Source organism: Sodiomyces alkalinus, assembly GCF_003711515.1.
Source record: "Sodiomyces alkalinus F11 unplaced genomic scaffold SODALscaffold_1, whole genome shotgun sequence".
In the NCBI taxonomy this organism is placed as follows: Eukaryota; Fungi; Ascomycota; class Sordariomycetes; order Glomerellales; family Plectosphaerellaceae; genus Sodiomyces; species Sodiomyces alkalinus.
Window position 1 is genome coordinate 4,246,964 of NW_021167079.1, and position 21,418 is coordinate 4,268,381.

General features: G+C 53.8%; 8 protein-coding genes across 8 annotated transcripts in view; 4 read left to right on the top strand and 4 right to left on the bottom strand.

Annotated features, from left to right (window-relative positions):
* Positions 1-1,158, bottom strand: part of SODALDRAFT_375060 (hypothetical protein) — a 6,454-nt gene extending 5,296 nt beyond the window's left edge. The window contains exon 1 of the mRNA XM_028614726.1: positions 29-1,158. Coding sequence (XP_028470603.1) covers positions 29-832 — 804 coding nt within the window. The 5' untranslated portion in view covers positions 833-1,158. The remainder of the gene's footprint in view (positions 1-28) is intronic.
* A 724-nt stretch (positions 1,159-1,882) lies between these two features.
* SODALDRAFT_326962 (WD40 repeat-like protein) lies at positions 1,883-3,785 on the bottom strand. The gene has a single exon (XM_028610307.1). It carries the CDS (start codon positions 3,739-3,741, stop codon positions 2,122-2,124), a length of 1,620 nt encoding a protein of 539 aa, XP_028470604.1. The 5' UTR covers positions 3,742-3,785; the 3' UTR covers positions 1,883-2,121.
* Positions 3,786-4,390: 605 nt separating this feature from the next.
* SODALDRAFT_375064 (serine/threonine-protein kinase ppk30) lies at positions 4,391-8,100 on the top strand. The gene is made up of 3 exons (XM_028614727.1): positions 4,391-5,592; positions 5,658-5,755; positions 5,810-8,100. The coding sequence occupies exons 1-3, from the start codon at positions 4,686-4,688 to the stop codon at positions 7,901-7,903; spliced, it is 3,099 nt and encodes a 1,032-aa protein (XP_028470605.1). The 5' UTR covers positions 4,391-4,685; the 3' UTR covers positions 7,904-8,100.
* On the bottom strand, positions 8,051-11,802 carry SODALDRAFT_304395 (HEAT repeat protein). Its single transcript, XM_028608978.1, has 2 exons — positions 11,563-11,802; positions 8,051-11,489 (listed from the first exon to the last, which is right to left on the bottom strand). The coding sequence occupies exons 1-2, from the start codon at positions 11,611-11,613 to the stop codon at positions 8,235-8,237; spliced, it is 3,306 nt and encodes a 1,101-aa protein (XP_028470606.1). The 5' UTR covers positions 11,614-11,802; the 3' UTR covers positions 8,051-8,234.
* Positions 11,803-12,294: 492 nt separating this feature from the next.
* Positions 12,295-13,749, top strand: SODALDRAFT_24195 (dolichol-phosphate mannosyltransferase). The gene is made up of 3 exons (XM_028607375.1): positions 12,295-12,764; positions 12,861-13,102; positions 13,229-13,749. The coding sequence occupies exons 1-3, from the start codon at positions 12,420-12,422 to the stop codon at positions 13,503-13,505; spliced, it is 864 nt and encodes a 287-aa protein (XP_028470607.1). The 5' UTR covers positions 12,295-12,419; the 3' UTR covers positions 13,506-13,749.
* A 3-nt stretch (positions 13,750-13,752) lies between these two features.
* SODALDRAFT_288359 (hypothetical protein) lies at positions 13,753-14,745 on the top strand. The gene has a single exon (XM_028608598.1). It carries the CDS (start codon positions 13,994-13,996, stop codon positions 14,477-14,479), a length of 486 nt encoding a protein of 161 aa, XP_028470608.1. The 5' UTR covers positions 13,753-13,993; the 3' UTR covers positions 14,480-14,745.
* A 235-nt stretch (positions 14,746-14,980) lies between these two features.
* On the bottom strand, positions 14,981-17,379 carry SODALDRAFT_392215 (hypothetical protein). Its single transcript, XM_028615253.1, has 4 exons — positions 17,187-17,379; positions 16,595-17,135; positions 16,273-16,524; positions 14,981-16,096 (listed from the first exon to the last, which is right to left on the bottom strand). Exons 1-4 carry the CDS (start codon positions 17,371-17,373, stop codon positions 15,481-15,483), a joined length of 1,596 nt encoding a protein of 531 aa, XP_028470609.1. The 5' UTR covers positions 17,374-17,379; the 3' UTR covers positions 14,981-15,480.
* A 2,531-nt stretch (positions 17,380-19,910) lies between these two features.
* On the top strand, positions 19,911-21,392 carry SODALDRAFT_375068 (hypothetical protein). Its single transcript, XM_028614728.1, has 6 exons — positions 19,911-20,005; positions 20,147-20,154; positions 20,455-20,568; positions 20,738-20,775; positions 20,903-21,184; positions 21,258-21,392. The coding sequence occupies exons 1-6, from the start codon at positions 19,933-19,935 to the stop codon at positions 21,307-21,309; spliced, it is 567 nt and encodes a 188-aa protein (XP_028470610.1). The 5' UTR covers positions 19,911-19,932; the 3' UTR covers positions 21,310-21,392.
* Positions 21,393-21,418: the final 26 nt, after the last annotated feature.

Here is a 21,418-nt window from a genome sequence, read left to right on the forward strand (position 1 = left end):
TGCTATGAGTGGGTTGGGAGCAACATACAATGGCGAATACAATGCCGACAAAGGCCCCAATGCCTCGAACCATAAGAGTCCAGTCGGTGCCGCGGTTGTCCTCCTCGCTGTCGGGCGAATCGTCCTCCCTTCCTGCCGCCGCTGCATCATCGTCGCCGAATGCTCTCTCCCATACGCCATCGAACCACGGGAGCAGGGCACCCAAAAGCACGCCGGCCGCACCCCAGAAAACAAGTATAGTCCAGTTATATCCGGTATTGATAATGCCGTCAACGGAGAGCGCCCTCCATCTCTGTCCATCATGCAGCCGCGTCACCAAGACACCGTATCCCATGCCCAAGAGAAAGAGGAGGACGATTCGGGACGCGAACATGACCGTTGACGCGAGGGCCGATTTCGGAGACGAAGGCAGAGTGCTGTAGGGGTTTGCGTGCGCTGAACGTTTATTTCGGAGGGCAGAGCGTTGCTTCATAACCTCGAACGTGGCATCGTCGAGGTTGGGCCTTTTTATGGGTGTCTGGGCGCCGGTTCCCCATGGTGAATCTAGTTCTTCCCTGCCGAACCTATCTTTGCTTGATGACAAGGGAGAATATATCCAGGAGAGGGTAGAGCCTGTAAGGTTGATGACGCTCTGCGTGCGGCTCAAGGACGTCGATTCGGATGGCGTCGTAGCCGCAAAACCGTTATATTGTGGGCTGGCCGCCGGAGCATCCGCATCGTGATGGGAGTTAGGGGAGGGCGACCTGTCGTCTCGGGACGTTGGAGCCTCCAAGTTTACTTTGAAGGGTCGGCGAGGCACGGGTCGGAAGAGGGGAGGCCCATCGTCAGACATGTTGGCTTGGTTGGATAGTGAAAAGATGGCCAAGAGGGAGAAGGGGAGAAAGAGAGAGTAAGCCTGCGTATTTGAACAAGACGAATGGAGGGATGACGAGCCTGACGGGTTGGTCCCTAGAAAGAGGGGAAGGGCAGGTAGATTATGTAGTCTAGGTTCGCAGAGAAGTTGGACAGATGGAACGCGAGCAAGGAGATATAAATTCACATGCCAGTGCAAAATAAGGCGGGAAGCACGAAGTAATTAACAGCCACGGCTCCACTATTCCAAGGTAACTGCATGTGCGGTACGTAGGGGTAAGTGGTGTTGAAACGCCTATCCGTACGTGCTTCCTTGTCTACAGGTCAGCAGCATTATTGCTGTGAATCTGTCTTCCACATGACAGGCCGAATTAGAAAAGTGAACAGCTGTACTTTCGTCTGATTTGCGGGTTTCGTGAATTCAGCGGGACATGTACTGCCGGTGAAGTGACACAGAAGAATCCGAAAACGCTGATAGGTCGCCTCCCCGGTAAGGCGGCATCAACTCTACAACCTAAGGTACATATACCGGTACTTATACATGGCATACCTTATGCGGTGGACTGTCATGAAACAGGAAACAGTAATTCAAAGTCAGCGGCCAAAAGGACCGAAGCAGTATACATAGCCATCATCCTGCAGATCGCTTTCATCCTTTTGTCAGGCCACTGGACATGCCACTTCGCCACGCAAAGTGATCTTCCAATTTAAGGGGTTATTGGTCTGCTTAATCAGACGACGGCAGCATTACCAACTCGGAGGTCGCCAGTCAATCTGCAAAGTTATCGCAACTCGGCAGAGGGAGGAAGAAAAAAATAATCTCATCCCCTGCGCAACACTCGCTATGCCGTCGCAATTTTGCCAAGTGCTTCGTCTAGATAGAGATGACCAGGGCCAGATATATCTCCCGAGGTCGCGAGACACCATAACAAGCCTCAATCCAGTGGACTGTGGGGTTGTTCTGTAATTACCCCGCAACCCGCAACCCATAACCCAGACCCCATCTACACGTACAGCAGTGGGAAGGTCTTGGCCGTGATTAATTTACCAGTCAGGGTTGACCCGGATCTTGGGGACTGGTTAGAGTGGATAAGGTGACAAAAGTGACAAGAATCTAGGATATAAAACATAACGTAGGTACGGAGTAAATGGTGACTTGGTATCAGTAGATGAGCGTTGTGCAATTACAATGTTGCCCCGCGAATGCCCATTCTGGACGCGCCGCCCTATAGGTACTCCGACATCATCCCTTCTCTTCTCCCTCGTTCCCTACTCGTCTTTACCACCCTCGTCGCCATCGTCGCTCGAGTTGTCTTCCGTCTCCTCTTCCAGGTCGTCCATCTCGTCATCACTTTCGCCGACACCGTCCGGCCGGGGTATCATGGCAAACGCCGCCGTGCAGGTGATTCTGTTGTTCGTCTCGTACGCCCCCAAAAGGTTGCCCACTTGGGGAGCTGCGGCTGAGGCTTCGGGCTCGGTCTGTTTGTCTGGCTTTCCGGCCGTAGCCTCCTGGGTGCGCGACAGCAGTTCCTTGGCACCCACCTTCCATAACCGCACCTTGCCGTCACTGCTTCCGCCAACGAGGTAGAATACCGTCTGGCTCTGTTCTTCCACGCGCACGACGTTGAAATCCTTGATCCTTCCGGTAACGCCGGCTTCCTTGCCTCCAATTTGCGCCACCAGTTTAGCGACAGGAAGCTTCTGTTCTTTGGATTTCGAAGACGGAGGTCGTGTCAGGTCCTCCTCCCGGGTCGAGCAGAACAGTATTCTCCCATCCTCCGTGGATACGGCGATCAGCGTCGTTTCGCTCACGTCGTCGACAGAGATATACTCCATATGGTGGATCTTTGTGCGCGCATCGGGCATGACGCGGCACCTGGGAAGACTGTCCATCCCGAACACCACGATGTCTCGGTCGAAGCCCACGGCAAACTCTTCGCTCTCCGCCGTCGCACCCCATGCCACCTGCCTGCCCTCTCCGGTCGAGTGTTTTCCTTCCCCAATCTCCTGAAGCATCTCTCGGCCGAAGTTGAGCACGGCCGCCTTCTTCCCCGTCAAGAGATTCCATAGACGAATGCAACGCTCGCCCTTACTGACGCTGATAAGCAACTTCATGCTAGGATGGACGGCAAAGTCGTTGACTCCAGCCGGGCTGCCCCCGAGCGGTGCCGTGTCGCCGCTCGGCCGGCCTTGCGCTTTTGGTATTGGCACCTTGATCGTGCTCATGGTCTCCCAGTTCCTCGTCTTGGCCACAGAGATAGTGGAGTCCTCGCTCGAGGAAATGAGCTTAGACCGTGTGGGGAAGACGAGTTTAGTGACGGTCGAATCGTGGGGATTATAGGCCCCTAGTTCCCTGTTCTTCGAGTTTTCAAGAATCGGGCGCAGGCCGGCCGAGGACATTTCGTCCTTTTCTCGACGTTTCGGAGGGTGCGCGGAAAGAGTGTAGATATTGACTTTCGGATCGGTGCTGCCCGAAGCCAGCAGGACCTTCTGGTCCTGTCCTGGGGCTGGATTGGTCGGCGGGGAGAGGGCAACGCATCGAATGGCCGAAGGATGCGCGTTGAACAAGAAGGTGTCGGCGAATTCGACTTTGCCTTCCGGGGTCACAGTCGCTAATATTCCATGAAGTACACGGTCGTAGGAGCCGGTAACAATTTGGAGGGTAAGGCCGCCATCTGTGGTAAAATGTTGGACTTGGGACTGAGACTGGGACTGAGACTTGGACTCAGGCTTGGGCTGGGTTTTGGTCGGGGATTTCTGTCGCTGTTGGGGTTGCGATGGCGATTTTGAATCCAAAGCTACAGTTCCTCTTGCCTTTTTGGAAGGTGCCAGGTCTGTAGCATTACTGCCAGTAACAGTAGCGCCTTCGGCCCTCTTTCTCTTTGCCATTGTTGCTGGTGTTGGTGTTGATGTTCTGTTCTCTTTCAGGGAAGTAATAAACAGGAATCAGCATCACAACTCGCCAGTTCGAGGAACACCCAGAGAAAATTTAGGAGCACTTATCGATAAGGATCCAGGTCCTGATAAGGTAGTGTAAACGTCGGGTGGCGGGGAGGACTGCTCTTACCTCCCGGTCTTCTAGACGGATACGTACCTTTGTACTTTCGCAGTCACTTCGTAATTAGAGTAAGTGAGCAAAAGTTTCGGGATAACCCAAAGTAGAATGCTTCGAACCTTTTGGGGAACACTTTTTTCTATTAGGGCAAAACCCATATTATGTGACAAAAGTAACGAATCACTGGATCTTTGAAATGTACCGAAATTATTGCTCACCCACTGTACCCTACAAGGTATTACCTTACCCCAGCACAACATATGTCTTGGCACCAGCAGGTAATGTGACAACCAAATCAGGACGGCAGGTGTAACTCAGGTAAGGTATGGCAGAGTACAAAGGACGCGATGTACCGTTAGGCATAACTCTGCCGTACCTGAACTGAACATTACGGAGTATGTACACGTAACCAAGGTAATTAAAGGTACAGACAGAAAGTATCCGCACTCCTACCTTCCTGGTCCAAGGACGTGCCTGTGCCTTGCCTTTGATATCCTCGCTTTGGAAAAGCAACAGTTCCGCTTGTTTAACGACTGAAACAACCGCCTCTTTCCTTTTCTAAAAAATGTCTTGCTTAGAACTGCTTTGACCTTAAACTCTCTCCAATGCCTTAGCTGCGCATTGCAGCTCATCTTATGCATATCTTGCCGGCATTCACGATCCCCCTTGCCCCTCCCCACCGAACCTCCGCGACCGCCTCGTCCTCGACGCCTAGACCGACATCACGGCTTCCTTAACGGTTTTTTAACACGACAAGCCCGCCATTCCACTCTCTGAAATGGCTTCTCACGGTCACCCTATGGCTCCGACTGCCCCTCGCCCGCATCAGCCAGTAGTATACGGTGCCCCGATACCTAGTCATGTGGCAACAGCCCCAGCTGGCACCTTCGCGCCTGGGACCAAGATCCAGGTTGGCTCCCACCGGGTTGTCATACAGAAATACCTATCAGAGGGTGGTTTTGCCCATGTGTACCTGGTCAAGCTTCCAAAGCCCCTGGATGGCACAGACTTGGCTGTCCTGAAAAGAGTTGCGGTTCCAGACAAGGAGGCCTTGAAGGGCATGCGCACCGAAGTGGAAACAATGAAGAGACTCAAGGGGCACCACCCGATCGTGACCTATATCGACTCGCACGCGTCTGAGCTCCATGGTGGCGGCTACGAGGTCTTCCTCTTGATGGAATACTGCAATGGCGGCGGTCTGATCGACTTCATGAACACCCGACTCCAGCACCGGCTGACCGAACCCGAGATCCTCCAAATTTTTACAGATGTCGCCGAGGGGGTTGCATGCATGCACTACCTCAAACCTCCGCTGCTGCACCGAGATCTTAAAGTCGAGAACGTCTTGATCTCGACTCAAGATTCAAAAAGGCGGTTCAAGCTCTGCGACTTTGGGTCCACAGCACCTCCGAGACCTGCACCCCAGACTGTTGCGGAATGTCGTCTCGTAGACGAGGATGTGCAAAAGCATACCACCCTCCAGTACCGGAGTCCCGAGATGGTCGATGTCTACAGAAAACAACCGATAGATGAGAAGTCCGATATCTGGGCTCTGGGTGTGCTGCTCTACAAGTTGTGTTATTACACCACCCCGTTCGAGGACCAGGGGCAGCTTGCCATCCTGAATGCCAGTTACAGGTTTCACAGCCATCCTGTCTTCTCGGACAGGCTCAAAAAACTAATCGGTGAGATGGTTTTCCTCCCACGTAAATTGAAGCCATGGATACTAATGGCGCCATGACTTCCGTAGCGTCCCTGCTGCGTGAGAACCCGCAATCCAGACCGAACATTTACCAGGTCCTGCGAGAGGCATGCGCCATGCAGGGCCGAGAAGTTCCCATCCCTGATGTCAGTGTCCAGGATCTCCGCTTGGAGGCGAAGTCAAACGCTGACATCTCGTAGATCTATTCTGGGCGCACTTACCAGGAAATCCGGTCTAGCGAGAAGCCTCACGCGACCGAGAAGCTGAACTCAAGCGCCGTTGTCGGTGCCGTCTTCGCTCCTCCTCGTAAGGAACAACAGACAATCCCAGACATTGTGCCCATGAGGAGAGGCAGGCCGCCCTCTACTGCCCACCAAGCTACTCAACAACCTCAGAAGCCAACCCCCGTTTCTGTCCGTGTGACAAGTGGTGACCCTTTTGCCGCGCTGGATTCTAAATCCGCCGGTCAGGGAGAGACGGCAGCTGGCCCGTCTTCTCGGTTTCCTAGTCTTGAACAGTTCTCTCTGCTTCATGACCATGGTTCCAAATTCAGCTTCGATTCGCCTACTTCACCCCCGCTCAAACAGCAGGATGATTTGAATCAGAAAGTAGCGCAACACTTGGCCGACGAAGCATTTGCGAAACCACAGTCGACCCTTTCCACGTCCCCGATACCTTCGAGGCCTCGCACAGTCGCTCCGACGGACGCTACCACCCATCTGCCGTTGAATGTGAAGCCTGCACCATCGGCAACCGACTTGAAGAAGACCTTGTCTGCGCCACCAAAGACCGCGGAGATGAGCCGAGCGTCTGCTATCATTACCAGCAACCCCGAGTTGCAGGCTATCTCGAACCATTCTACCCAGAACTACGTGTCCACGGGTACCATGACGACCCCACCGCCCGAAGAGAAGCCGCGAGAAGCAATGCCGCCCCCCATTTGGCGGGTGCCGTCCCCAGACCGCCAACGGGCCACGAGTGCGCCGAGGCCTGGTATGGAAGAGCCGAATCTTCCCAATATTCCGCGTTTCGAGGAGAACCAGCCCGCTTCTAACCCTAGGAATATGTCCTCCCAATATCCGTCCTCTCATAAACGGCAGCCTTCATCCTCGCGACCATCTCTCGAAGGGGCCCGACCCAGTGCAGAATCCGTAGGACGACAGAGACCGGCTAGCACCCACCTCGAGTCCAGCATTGATTATCTGCGCGAGCGGCAGATGACATCCAAACCAATGGGCTCCTCTGGATTCCCCTTAGCCAGATACACCGACAAGACCCCCTCTCCCGCCGCCGGGCCCGAGGATGAAATCAACATTGAATCTAACGTTGAGTTTCTGCGAAGCTTGGAGGAGACCGGTGGGAAGAAGGACCGGAGCTCCTGGCACGTTAAACGACCTAGTACCAGCCTCTCGACGGGCTCCAAGAACATCCTGACCGGGAAATTTGGAGAGGCCTTCAAGCGGTTCGAGAGTCATCAGCCACCCCCTGCGGCATCCCGGACTCCGTCACCAGACAAAGAGTTTGACCGGCGCGATCTGACTCCGATTGCGGGATCAGAGGCTACAGATGGACGGAGTGATGACGGACAAACGCAGGCCCATGATGAGAACATGTCACCCGAGATGCGGCGGGAATTCGAACGGCAACAGCTGATCCAGGAGGAAAGGCGTGTGGAGGCAGCACAGGCTGAGTACCGCCAGCGCATGGCGACCAGGGCTCCGATTTTGTCTGCCCGTCCAGCCCTCCCGCCGAAACCCGTCTCGAAAGCCATCAGCATCCAGCACCGAGTGCAGAGCTTGCTGGACGATGGGCAGAAGTCTGATCAGGTTCCGCGGACCGCCGAAGGTTACGGAGTTTATTCGGACGCCGCCACGGCCGCTAGCCGTGTCGAGAAACCTCAGCCCACTACTTCCCGGAAGGCCATCAACCGACCGGTCATACCCCCATCCAACATGCAGGACGTTGGGGCGATTAAGCCGAGCCAGCCTGCGGCGGATCCTCCCCAAACGACGCCGCGTCTTGCCCAGGGGGCGAAACCGCCCGCACCTAAGAAGCCGGTCCACCTCAACAACCTTCCCACGGTTGGAGCTACTGCTCCTTACCCGCGCCAGGCACAATATGGCACAGAACATCTAGTCGCATTAGAGCTGTCGGGTCAGCCACTTCTAGACATGACGGCTCAGGAGAAGAACGATTATATCGAGAATTTCTCGAAGCGGTTCCCCAGCTTGAGCTCCCTCGAGATGGTGGAACGGGACATCGATGCCGAGGTCGAAGATAGGCCTAGGAGGTAGAGATTCTTTGGCCGTTATCGTCGTCGCCGTCACGGTTCAGTACGGTTGGAGTAAGATATGTTTGCATATAGAACTGCTGGGCAGGGCCAACCAACATCATGAACATTCAAACACATTCGCTGCATTGTCTAGTCGTAGTGTGAGCTTGGCCAATACATACGCATACATACAATACACACAAAATCACATATAAACATCAAGAGAGTGTTATTATTGATCTGTGGTACTTACACTGGATTTCTCGTCTCCCGTATTCATGATACAGTTACAGACTCTTGAGCCACCCCCGGCTTTGAAGCGGCCAACAAGCCCCTATCGCGTACCAGTCCCGTTACAACCCGACTCTCTTCTTCATAGGCGGAAACTCGACCCCTTCCATGACTGGCGTCGGCAGAGGGTCGATAACGCCCAGCTCGTACAATGCGAACCACACAGCATCGGGATTGATGGTCTCGAGCGCCTCGCGCACCTCGGGATCCCGTTCCAGCCGATCCGCCAGGAGCCCGAGCACCTCGTCGAACATCTCAGCCTCGATGCGGACATGGGAAACGATGGCTACGAGGAGCCGCACGGTGGCCTCCCAGATCTGCGCTGCGGACGCGAACTTCCCCAGCCCACCGCCAGCCTCTCGGTTCATTACCGTCCCCGCGCCTACCGCCGATGAGGATGGTGATGAGGAGGACAACGGCGTCATTGCGACGGTACCTCCCGCGCGAGAGGGGACCAGGATGGTATCCCCCGCTGTGCTCCGCGGGGCTGTGATCCGGTTGTTCCGCGTCTTGGCTTGCACCGCAGCTTGTTTCTTCTCCCGGCACCATTTCCCGAGGGCGTCCCACCACTCTGTCTTGATGCGCGAAGCCAGGAAGTCCCCCGCCGTACGGCATAGCATGCCCAAAGTGTCGCAGGCCGCGAGGACGACGAAGGGTTCCCCGTCGTACAGGCGCGCGACGACGACGGGCCAGACGGCGTTGATGAGGGGGAGGAAGGCGTCTTCGTCGGGAGACAGGGCGGGGGAGACGGTGGTGAGGAGGTCCAGGAGCGATTTGCGGAGCGTCGGGGCAGGGGAGGTGAGGTAGTGTTGTGTCAGGTAGGCGACTTTCTCCAGCAGGGTATACGTTGGTGTTTTGGGTGGTTTCTCTTTTTCGATGTCCATGTCCCCTCGGGTCTCCTCTTCGGCTTCTCCTTCGGTCCGTTCCATCTCTTCTATGAATGTTCCTTTTGGCTTGTTCTTCCCTGGACCCCAGGGGCGTTGAGGGTGGGCTTGCAGGCCCTTGGCCTCGGCCTCGGCTGTGACATCCTCCTCTTCTCTCTGCTTTCGTCGCTCTTCACGTCTGTCCAAAAGGTCCACCAAATCGTCTATCGTCACTGGTTGCGGACGATGTTTTTTATGCGTGGACGGGCCATTTTCACGGCCCTGGAGAAGCAATCTGTCCGACTTAGCGCCTTGCTCAACAATCTCCTTGAGGGCGGCAAAGAGGCTCTCCACGAAGACAGGGTATCCGTGATAGTTATCAAGGGCGGCAAAGATGGACGCTACAACGTCGTCCAGGTACGGGATAAGACGAGAACCAGTGAGTCTTGTCATCATTGTGAGGACCTTGGTCGACGCCGGAGTGATATCGAGGGTGTTCATTCGGAGGGAGACGGAGTTTACCATGTAATCGACGTTCTCGATGATGAGCTCCGAGACGCTGGTGTATCCACAAGAGGCCGCGACAATGTTCAACGTCGTGATAGCGTGTTCTCGTAACCTGGGATGAGGGGAGCCCAGGAAAGTCGTGACGGGGTACAAGACGTCGATGAGCTCTGGTCTGAATGCTTCCCCCGAACGAGAGGCGGCGTAGGCAGTGACCTCAAGGGCAATGGCCTCGAGTCTCCAGTCGATTTCGGTCGACTCGTCCTGTGAATCTAGCAGCGACACAGCGAAGGTGTAAACTTCTTGGAGTGCGGTTTCCGGATCGTCGGACGTAGTTGCCACGGACGATAGATCCAGAAAGTCGTCGACATCGCTGGACCTTGAAAAAGCTGCCTTGACTAGTTCAAAAGAAAGCCAATACGATGCGACCTGCGACGGCCCCGTGAGCTCACGGGTGTAGTCTAGCATCTCAAGTCCAAACTTGACCTGTTGGGAAGCGGATCCGATCTTGGCTATTAGGTTCAGCATTTCTGACCTCGTCTTGAGTTGCCCCTCCTGGCTCATGACGACGAGCTGATAGTTCGCCGCAAGGCCGCCTGGGCTAGCCAGCTGTCTACTAGACAGAGCGTCGTCTTCGGATAATACTGGCGATATGGCCTGCTTGCTACCATCGGCCACCATAAAAGAGATACTGTCTCTCAAGGCTAATGAGACGGCGTCGTTCAGTGTCGAAGAGTCGAGTTGCAGCCGTGTCACCAGTTCGGTACCCTTTAAAAGGTTGCGAATGGCGGTCTGCTTGTGCGATTCATCCGCAGACTGCATGATGCGAGGGAGGCTGGTGATCCAGCTGTAGACGGTGACTTTGGCGCTTTCTCCGAGTTCCGGATAGATGGTGGCAAGATCCTGAAGGCTAGTCGCCATCATGGTGGAAGAGGCACCGTCCTCGGGTTCCAGGATGATGGCCGATTCGACTAGGATGGGAGCGCAGTTTTCCAGGGTCGTATGACACTCGTCGAGCAATGTCAGGCACAGGTTCCCCAATGCATCCCGTACGCTTTGCGACTTGCTGGCACGAAGCTTCAACACGGTCGCCAAGGCCAGTTTTATTTGGGATACAGTGGCTTTGAGCCAGGCAGGGCTCAATACGTTCTGACTCGCGTCATCTGTACCGTCGGGGTTCTGCTCCGGAGTTTGTGTTTTGGCTGAGATGGATCTTGTTCTCAGATCGGAAAGCACGGAAACGAGGACCACCTTCAGGGCAGATATGGCCGCCACGAGGACGCGGGTCTTCTCGCGAGCCGGGGTGGAGAGTAATCTGGTTAGCGAGGAAACGACGCCTGGAAGGAAACTAGCAAGCGCAGCATGGTCCTTGATGCATGTGAAGATAGACTGCAAAGCTCTGAGCGCTTCCGCTTGAACGTCGGGTGCTTTCCCATCAACGACACTCTGGAGTACAACGGTGACAGTGTGCCCCAGGGCAGGAATGGTCTTCGTCTCGACCAGAGAAGCGGCGGCGGCGGCTGAGGAACCAGCCGCAGTGATGAGGGCAGTCAGCGCTCTCAGAGCCTCGAGTGAGGTCTCTTCTGAGACACCATGCTTGGACTCCTGTCCCGGGACGCCCCCAACGATGAAAGTGAGTAGAATGAGGAGTTGTTCCACAATTTGGGGCGCTATCTTGGATTTCCATCCATGGACGATGAGGGTGGTGAGGCCACGGAGAGCAACTTCGATGGTGCGGGCGGGATAGTAGTTCTGATTGCGGAATACATGAGATAGGGGAAAGAAGACGTAATCTGCGAGTTTATCGTCAAAAGCAGACGGATCACGATTGACCTGGCGGTTGATGATGCCGCTAAGGTCCTCGACTAGCTCTGTGAGATTGCGGACAGCTGGGGCGCCGTCAGGGGGGCGGATAGCTATCTGGCTGAGAGGCACGCAACATGGTTTGAGCTGACATTCATGGTGATATTAGCTGAAATACTTGATGACGGGGAAATATGAGTATAGGAGAGGTGAGACAAACCTGCTTGAAAAGCTCATTACGAGCCAATGTGGCCGTGTTGTTGGTCGTCATGGCGGATATGAGCCCCCGTCATCTCTTCCATGAATTCCATCCACCTAGGCGTTCAATCACGGACGAATCTTTATCGCAACATGGTCTGCCAGCAGAAGAGAACGCTGTAACGTCTACAAGATAGATGGACAGACAAGGCGTACGAGTGGATGGAGCATCGATGGCCGGATGAGGGCATCGAGAAGCAATAGTGGAGTTTCTGAGTGTCGTCGTCGAGATGAAGGAATTACATAATTAATTAATCCATGGGTGCTTTTCCACAGAGGGTACATGTACATGAGGTTGGGTACGAAAACCTAAGGAAACGACGTACAGTGTTATACTTTAGACACGGCGTATTTAACACCGTGTTGAGCGACTTCCGTCCTTGCCTTAAGTAATGCGTTGCAGCGTCCTCCAAGCCTTCAAGCCTTCTAAAACGGTATCTAACTGCAGTATAGCCCACTGTAAATTACGGCATAGTAGCCTCCTCGGACTCCTGAACTCGTCACAGCCACAGCCCTGGCTCAGCCTTTGTACTCTGTAATGATACTGCGTGGCATCCGTTCTCCGCATGAAGCCGGAGTCTGCTCGTCTCTCAACGTCTCAACACGATCGGTACCTAACAAGGAGCTCATCCTCCTCATAAAACACATGACTCCAGTCAGTAAGTTCTAAGTTGTCTGTGTTATCTCGGTGAAACCTTCACTTTCTTTCCTGGGCAATTAGTCATCCTTCGGTCTTCTCTTCTGTTTCGTCACTGAGCCAAAAACAGGGTCGAAAACCCCGTCAATTCAGTCACTCAAGCTCCCCTCCACCATCTCGCCATGTCTCCCACTCCGTACTCGGTCATCGTCCATCCGCTCGACTCGCACTACAAAGGCGCTTGTGCGTATGAACAGGGTGCCACGGGGTCCAAGAACGCCATCATCTTCATCGGCGGCCTAGGCGATGGGCCTCACACCGTGCCCTTTGTGCGTCCGCTCGCCACACATCTGGAGGCAACCGGCACAGGCTACTCCATCTTTGAGATTCGCATGCGGAGCTCTTTTACTGGCTACGGCTACTCAAGCCTGAAGGATGACGCGGAGGATATCGCCGCCCTAGTCCGCTATTTGCGTGACATTGGCAAGGAGAAAGTCGTTCTCCTCGGCCACTCGACCGGTTCTCAGGTAAGACATCTGGGGAACTCGCAAACCGTGGAATGTGAAATGTGAGAGAGGGGGGGCCAAGTTAGCGCCGGGCTCACGAACCATCAATTTCTCCAGGACTGCATGGAATACGCCAAGCGTACCGATGACCCCGTGGACGGCTTTATCCTCCAGGGTCCCGTGTCCGATCGTCAGGCTGTGGAGGGGTTGCTGGAGCCCGAAGAGCTGCAGGAGAGCATCGAGCTGGCAGCCGAGATGATCGCCGAAGATCGTGGTGAGGAAATGATGACACCGGAACAAGTCTACCACATCTACAAGCCCGTCACGGCGTACCGGTGGCACTCACTTGTTGCCAAGGGGTGAGTGAGCAAAAAGAAAGAAGAATTGTCAAGTTGGCAACTTTTCTCTCGAGCCTGCCTGCCTGCCTGCCTGCCTGCACATGTCCCTCCCTGTGTAGAGGTATCACTTATTGACCAGCTGCAAAGGGGCGATGACGACTATTTCTCCTCCGACCTCGATGAAGACGTCGTCGCTGAGTTCTGGGGTCGGTTCAACAAACCGGCGTTAGTCCTCTACTCGGGAGAGGAGGAACACGCCCCCGCGTCTCTCGACAAAGAAACGTTGGTTGAGTCGTGGAAAAAGGCAGGGCCCAAGGTCCATCCCTCTTCAGGCATCGTTCCCGGAGCGAGCCACGCCATCGCGGAGCCAGACGCACAGTCGCGGTTCAATGAGGCCGTCGCCGAGTTCCTCAAAGATGTTTAAGGCATGTCCAGAGCAAGGAAAAGGTGACTTGGGGTATAATATACCTAGTAAAGCTTTACTTTTGGCATGACAAAGCGGGGAAAGGTTCCCGAGTTGCCATGTCACATGTCAGTCACGGCTACAGTGAGGAAGGGGCCGCAAGACGGATATGAATAGAACAACCGTCAGTGAAAAGATGGCCGGTAGGGAGCCCGCCCGGTGGTCACCGAGTCAAACGTGAACGAACGACCGACAACATTCGGGCCCCACTTTCTCGTTCCCCGGCCGAGAGCACACCGAGTAGCAAGGTCGGCGATGCTACTAAAAGCTAAGACTGGTTAGTGTGAAAGCCTGGGCGTTACCAAAACGTCGCCGACGTCCAACTTCCATGGGGACCAAATGACGTTGTTCCGAGTGCTTCCACCCACCCCATATTTGTCAGGCGAGTCTGTCGGACGCGATTAAGTCGCATATAATATGAAGTGGTGTCTCACAGGAACGGACCTGAGATGAGACTGAACTTCCCCCCGAGTTCTTACCAGTTACCAGTTCGAAACCTCGAAATCAAATCCCTCAGCATCCCATCCACAACCCAACATTCATCATTGACCCCTCTTTCTTGGCATCGACATCATCAACTAAATCTACCTACAATGTGTATGGGAACAACGTGCCCAAAGTGCTGTGAGTCCGTCCTTGTTTTCTTACGAGCCTCGTTCACCTCATTCACCCTTCCTCTATATTGTCTTGATCGATTCCAGAACACTGGTTCGAAAGTCAATCACTCTTGGACTAACATCGCCCCCCACCCCCCAGCTAAGCGGACTTGGCGGGGATGCGGCAAACACATCCCTTCAGCGATGAGCAGTGTTCCGGAGGACCAATGGTGCACTTGCACGCCTCGCGTTGAGGTCGAGGGCAAAGAGTACCCTCCAGCAGCCCCTGTCCAGGTCCCGGGTCTGTCGTGGTTAACAGGTGGCGGCGACAAGAAGTAAGAGATTGTGAAATCAAGAGGCTCGGGAAGCAGGCTAGAGGAGTACCTTGGGTAGTACTACTAATCTATGTACTGGGTGTCTCTGTCTCGGAAGTCTGTTGTCGTGACGAGATAAATACATATCGGCCATGACCGGGCAAGACGTAGGTCGGTCTCAAGACGAAATTGTCCGTTCAGTGCGGCAGAAATACAGCAGGATGTTCCTGATGAGAACTGCCGAAAGCCAATTCGAACATGGAAGCTCACAGAGCTCACAGACATCATCGCAACAGACCACACTGACCTCTGTCCGTCTCTGCTTTGTCTCAAGTCGGTTGGGGTGTTGCCAATATTCAACATGTCACCTGTGAAAACCGCTGAACAACTATAGATGTATAGGTCGTTTCGATTGTAGTTCGTTTATAAATAGAATGCACATGCGCAGACACGCATTCCCTAACTAAAGCCAGCACTTCTTGTTTCTTCTTGTTTCTTCGGATACCATTGCAAAATTCAGTATTTTCTCCCCTAACAGTTCTGAATAAATTTAGAAACAGAAAAAAAAGTCCTCCTCGCCGAAAACCCCTCCATTGAGCCTCGACTCGAAAAGGGTATTCGGTCGCTCCTAAAAAAAAGGGGGGGCAGGCATTTGTCGCCTTCCACGACGTCTGGTCCCGGGATCTCAATTCATGGCCGAGCGTTTATAGCTTCGAGGCCGTCGAATGGTCCACATGGCGACCGCGAGTGAAAGATGACTTCCGGAAAGAAAAGCGCGGTCCGGGTCCGTGGGCAAGTCCCTTGATACCAAGGATCATAATCGCCACGGCCTAATATCGCGCGACGCGGCGCTGGGTTCGTAGATGCTTGAAATCTTTTCTGAACATGCACCTGCAACAAATTCCAGGATGGGTTGATCCGGTCATTTGGCAAAAAGCGCAAGTTCCTCCTGGCTACGGCGCAAGTTAGATTTAGGTCTCTGGGATTCAGTGTTGCATTCATGTCAAGGTGGCTCACCTTCGTTGTTCAGCCAGTAGACGAATAGGTCCGGTGCAGAGACATCTGGACTTGCTGCTGCTGCTGCTGAGCGGGACTCAGGTTGATGCTCAACTTGCCCATGGCGGAGAGGTGGCCCTGGGCCTGCTTGATGAGCTGTGCGTTCCTCCCATCCTCGGGCTGGTTGAGGCTACGGATGATGTTCTCGAGGGCCTTCTGGTGCGAAGTCCATTCCTCGATGAGCGGCCTCTGAGCCTGGGCTTCCCTCGCAGCGGCCTCTATGGCACTGACCTTCGCCGCCGCCTTGCGGCTGGCTGCAGCAGCTGCCGATTTGGGCGCCTCCTTGCGCTTCCGGCCCTTGGACTGCTGCTGATTCTGGGCGGGCGCGGTGGGGGAGCCCGGAAGTCGGTTGTCGTTGTGGACGCGGCGCATGTGGTCCCGAAGGTTCCATTGACGGGGGAAGCCGTTGCCGGGGATGGCACGATCGCAGCCTTCGTAGGTGCAGAGGAAAGGCTTGTCGCCGTGACCGTGCATCGCGTGAGCCTCCCGCTCGTGTCGAAGAAGGCAGGCGGTGGAAGAGAAGCGAGAGTTCTCGCAAGCGGGGTCCTTGCAACGGTAGGGCTTCAAATGGGAGTCCACAAATTTGCTGAAAAGAGAGGAAAAGCACGCATGTAAGTATGTATTTTCGCCCGGAGAATTAAACCCCCCCCCCCCCCCCTTTTCCCTTTCGCTGCGTCTCGCAGAATGGCGGTTTCGTTTTGGGGTTACGTGGGTTGGAAGAGGAATAAAGTGAAGGGTTGCTGGAGGGTGTTTAAAGCTTACTCATAATTGCACTTGAGCTTCTCCGCCTTGTGATTGCAGCTGGCTTGTCCCTCCCAAGGGCAGTGGAACAGTCCATCAGGTCCCGGGGCCGCATTCTTGTAGAGAGGGTGATCACGGGCGGATTCACCCTCGTTGGTGGGGCGGCGAGCTGTGTAGGAAGGAGGCAGAGAGTATTCCTCGCCGACCATGGTCATCACACTCCCAGAAAGATCGGTCCCGATCAGGTCCTGAGCCGAAAGCTTGGTATCGTTCCTAACAATGCCCCAAAATGGTAAGAAGCCGGCAAAGACGAAGTGAGAACTAGAGAGAAAGAGGCACTTACTGCGATGCTTGCAGCGATGGTGACCCGTGCTGACTGCGGGGGGTGGATGCCATCAAGGGTTCGGGCAGCCACGTCTCCTCTGGACTTCCAGTGGGAGACGCCAGGTGTGACTCTGGAGGGCTAAACGAGGTCCATGAAGCCGAAGGAGAGTGGCTGGTCAGGCTTGCGTCCGGGTCGAGCTGCATGTGGGCAGGAACCACGTGCATAGCCATGTCAGAGGCCGAAGGGAGACCATTGGAATCCATCCCAAGGCCCATGGGCAACTCAGAGTAGAGCATCTGGGACGAGACGCCGCTCGAGCTGGTGTCCAGGAACAGGCACGGGTTCATGCCGTCCACATGGCTGGTGGTCTGAGAGTCCTTGAAGACAGATGCATTACCTGTCATGTCCAGAGCGGACAATTGTGAAGACATCTGGGATGTCATAGTGAGAGTCCCGCGAGACTTGGAAGGTTTGGTAATCCGGTGCTTGTGGCTTCCAGTGGATGTCCGAGAGCTTCCTCGCTTCATCGGTTCGCCTCCAAGGGGGACCGACGACATGGCTGTGGCAGGGGCAACGCCAGTCCACTGGCTTTGCAAATCCTCAACGGCACTGGATGGGAGCTGGCCCCGGGGCGTGATATGCCCATCAAGATGAAATGCAAACTCCTCACCGTCTCCAGGATGGGAGGATCCAGTATCTAGAAACTCTTGCTGGAAGTTCTGTGCAGCTTCTGTGTTATCCCATGACGAACCACTCAAGTGGTCCGAAGATGGTCCTGTGTGAGAAAAGGAAAACATTCCAGAAGTAGGTGGCACAGCGGCCTGGTAAAAGCTGAAGTCGCTGAGGAATTGGTTAGTGTTCTGTGTAACCACTAAAGTAATGTTTTAAAATATGGCAAAAGAAAAATGGCAAATTGAAATGAAAGACATTTCAACCCAGTACAACTTTGTGCCTGTTTCACGGAATTAGGTTAGTCAAGATCCCAGGTGCCAACAGGGAAGGGAGGAATCGGGTTGGACAGACCAGGTGAAGAAGAAAAAAAAGAGATATTTTCTCCAGGGCAGATATGACCTTCCATAGAAGCGGACGCATCATGGCATCATGGTTGAGTCGAGAAGTGTAATCCAGGAAACAGAAAATGACACGGTCGGTCCAATTTCCAGGCCAAGGGACAGCACTAATCATAAATGCTTTTCAAACAACTTTCCCCGTTGATAAGACGTGCAAGAAAGTCAAGACAAGGCGGCGGGTAAAGTTAACGGTTGGTGTTGGTGTTGTTGTCCGGGCATCCATTGATATCGAAAAAAACTGGAAATCCGGCAAAATCGAATCCTCACGGCGAGTTTGGCATGGTCCAAAGGTATGTCCACGAGCAATAATCGAGTCCACAAGTCGGCGGAAAGAAAACACTGCGAGTTCGGACAGGAAGAATCCAGGAGCGTTCTTGAATGCGTGGCAAGATCCGTTGCATGGTACGAGAATAACAACTTGATCCACGGTCCGATTGAGGTTCGAAAGCATGTCGGTCTGTAAATCCTATGGGTTGGAATGAAACATCCAGCATCCTTCTTCACAGGTTGAGAAGGAGAATATGTCGAAGAGAGATCCCGGACTGTATAGGAAGGGCTAGTTGATAACACGAAGAGCTTTTGACTCCAGTCAAGAAACTCTGCCGCACATCAAGACATAGGCCATAATCGACCGCGAGAGAAACAAAGGACCATAGGAAAGGACAATCTCCAAGAAGCTCCTTTTGGTGGCATCCGGGTGTGAATCCCAAGAAAACCGGCGACTAAGATCCAAAGCGATAAATCCGATGGTTTGCAAAATCCAGACCAGGTAAATTCCTCGGGGCTCCTCATGATCCGGAATTGTTATTGTTGAGTCTCGACGGGAAATACTCACCACGATGTAACTTTGTGCAGGTTATGTAACGTTTTCTTTGACCAGTGTCTGGTTAGACAAGTCCATGTAGAGAAACTTCGTGAGAAGCCCTCACAGGACTGCTCTCTGAGAGCATAAGATTCCTTGGAGGAAAAAGAAGGCAAAGTACTGTGTTCCTTTGGCCGACATCCTGGGATGAAATTCCATTGGGCATATAGGGTCCATTCAAGAGAGCAAAATCCTGTGGTACTCCTGGGGTGTCCGCGGCTGGTGTAGTAAGGACCTTGGTGAAAATGCTAGAAGAGACCGAGCAATGACAAAAAGAAACACACATGATGCTGGTATACATGGATTGCAACAAAAGCAAAAGAACCGCCCCGGGATACAGAAGGAAAAGACAGTACCTAGAGGGCGTGTGGACGTCGTCCATGTCGAGTGAGTTGTAGCCAGGCATGTCCGGACGAGGAACAATAAGGGCCGTCATTGATCCCTTGGGTCGTCCAAAAACAGTCCTTGGGAGTATTGGAGCTGTTCAACTCAGATCAAGGATCTCAATGCAAACCAGCACAAACTAGTCTAGGGAGATGGCGAAGATCTTGAGTTGTGTCGTGCAACCGGTTGATCCAGTGGTGGCAAGATGGGCAGCTTTGAAGGCCTGTGGGGTTGAGGTTCCGTTCTTGGGTGTACCGTACGAGAGAGCTCGCTTAATGAAGTATTTTCAAGTAAAGAGTATTGTGTGTGCTTGGGGATTGGGTATCAAGAGCGAGTAAGAGTCGCGTGAAGGGATCAGCAGGGGTGATGCTTTGAGTTGGGCAGAAAGATGTAGGAGTTGGGCTGGGAAGGAATAGGAGAATGGGAGAGACGAAAGATTGCGTCGGGCAGTCAGCGGGGGCAACTGGGTTTTAATGCAGACTCGTGAAAGGGTCAAGACTGGCATGAGCGCTGGAAACGCTTCTCAAGTGGTCCGAGAGACCCCTGTCTGCAGGACACGTTTGGAATTTCGGACACCTCACAGCGGGCGGACGTGGACAAGTGCCCATAAAGATTGGTCGAAGGGGAACGGTCGTCACAACGGCCGCATGCGTCGACTCGCTGAGTTGGCATTCGGAGCTGCAGTCGCGATAGGCTCATTGTGTGACGACGAGGTCGTCTGAATTGCTCCCTTGCTTTCGGGAGGGTCGCGGTGGGGAGTAGGGAAACACTGCTGGCCTATCGTTGCGGTTTGACGGAGCCATATCCTCCTTCGCGGTTTAATGGCTGCAGCGACAACTCATCAATGCATGGACCGGGTGCTGTCAGTCGGCCATTCACCGGCCTTGCTACAAATTGTTGGCATGGGCCAACAAAACGGCCTGTGTTCCTACCCCTTAATTAACACTCGCAACTTCTTTTGCTGCTTTCTGTAATCGAACGTCGACTCGAGTCGGTCCATTGCCATATTCCTACCGCGTGAATCCATACGTGTCGCCGCCATGCACATCGTCATCACTGATATCGATATTGCCCCGGCTCTGCAGTTAGTTGTGACGATGTTCTCCAGAACTGGTCCACGAAACCAGAGACCGATAGCCTAAAAACGGTATTGTGGGGCGCGTGGAGGGACGGGAGGGACCGTGACGGTGCGAAACCTTCCCTCCCGTCTAACGCCCGTTTGAAAAATTTCGCTTTTCGTGTATGTAATTACAGCCTGGAACGTACGGTGTAATTACTCCGTACGTACGGATAGTTCGGATACTATACAGGGTCCCATGAATTAATGTTATTGAGTGGGTCTGGAAAAACTCTATTCTTCCGTTTCCCATTACGGATATCCAGTCCCAGCTATGTTCCTGGTACCGAAATTACGGAGAAATGTCTCGGTAATTACCTGTACTTCGTACTTCGTTGGAGTATAGATAAGGTAGGTACCTAGGTACCTTTTAGGTACGGCTACGTCCAACGTTCATTGCGAGCTGGCCGCTTTAATGTGACCTCCTCACACTCTTTCTCTTCAGAAAGGATCACAGGCGTGGCATCAATCAGACAGCACAGCGTCGTGGAGCATCCAGCCATGTCATAATCAGATCTTTCTGTCACATCCTCCCTCTCATACCTTCCGCCTGAAGCCCGTCTGCAGCCCCTCGCGCTTCTGACTATACTAACTTAAAGCAATCCTGAACAACTCATCGCCCAAGAAACCTCCTGCCTTATCTTTTAAGCCAGCGTAGGATTTATTATTGGCCCATAACCCGACTCCTGCAACTCGCCTCGTATCTTTTCAGAGGTGCAGACCTGCAGACCGGCCGCGACTCTCACCAGCTGACCTCTGCTCGATGGTGAGTCCAATGAGATGGTTCTACTTGGCGCTTGATCGCCGCTTCTCTCTCTTGAATCCCGAGATGTTTGGGAATTCGAAGCTGGTTGCGAATCAACTACGCCTCAAACAACCACTAGATTTCCCAGCTCCTTTGACTTGTGGGAAGAGGCGCTTGGATTGGAAGGTGTCAAGCTAGAGACAGGTCGCCGAGAAGTCCCGTCTGAGCCGCTGTTTCTCGCCATCCCCTCGCTGTTCTTGGCCTCGCAAGCATCGCGAGATGGCAGATTTGAGGTACTCATGTCGATCTTGAGCTGTAAGTCACCACACGGACCGGACACCCAGCCAACATTACGCGCCTCTTCGCTTCGGGGGAGACTGGAAGCATCCGAGGGGTTCATTCGATTACAGGCAATTGATCCCGGGATATGGTTCAAATGCGTTAGGTAAATAACACGGACATTGTGCCTATGCGGATTGATTCACATCGTGGCACCTGCCAAGCTCAGCCGATCCGGAAACGTCTCGAGTTCACCTTGCAACCTTTCTCTTCTGACACTTCTTCCCGCATTGTTCGCAGATTATATTCGTCTTTCACCTCGGAATTACAAATCTGGCGGTCCCAGGGTCTGTTCTCCCACATTCGTCTCCATCCATTGCCTTCA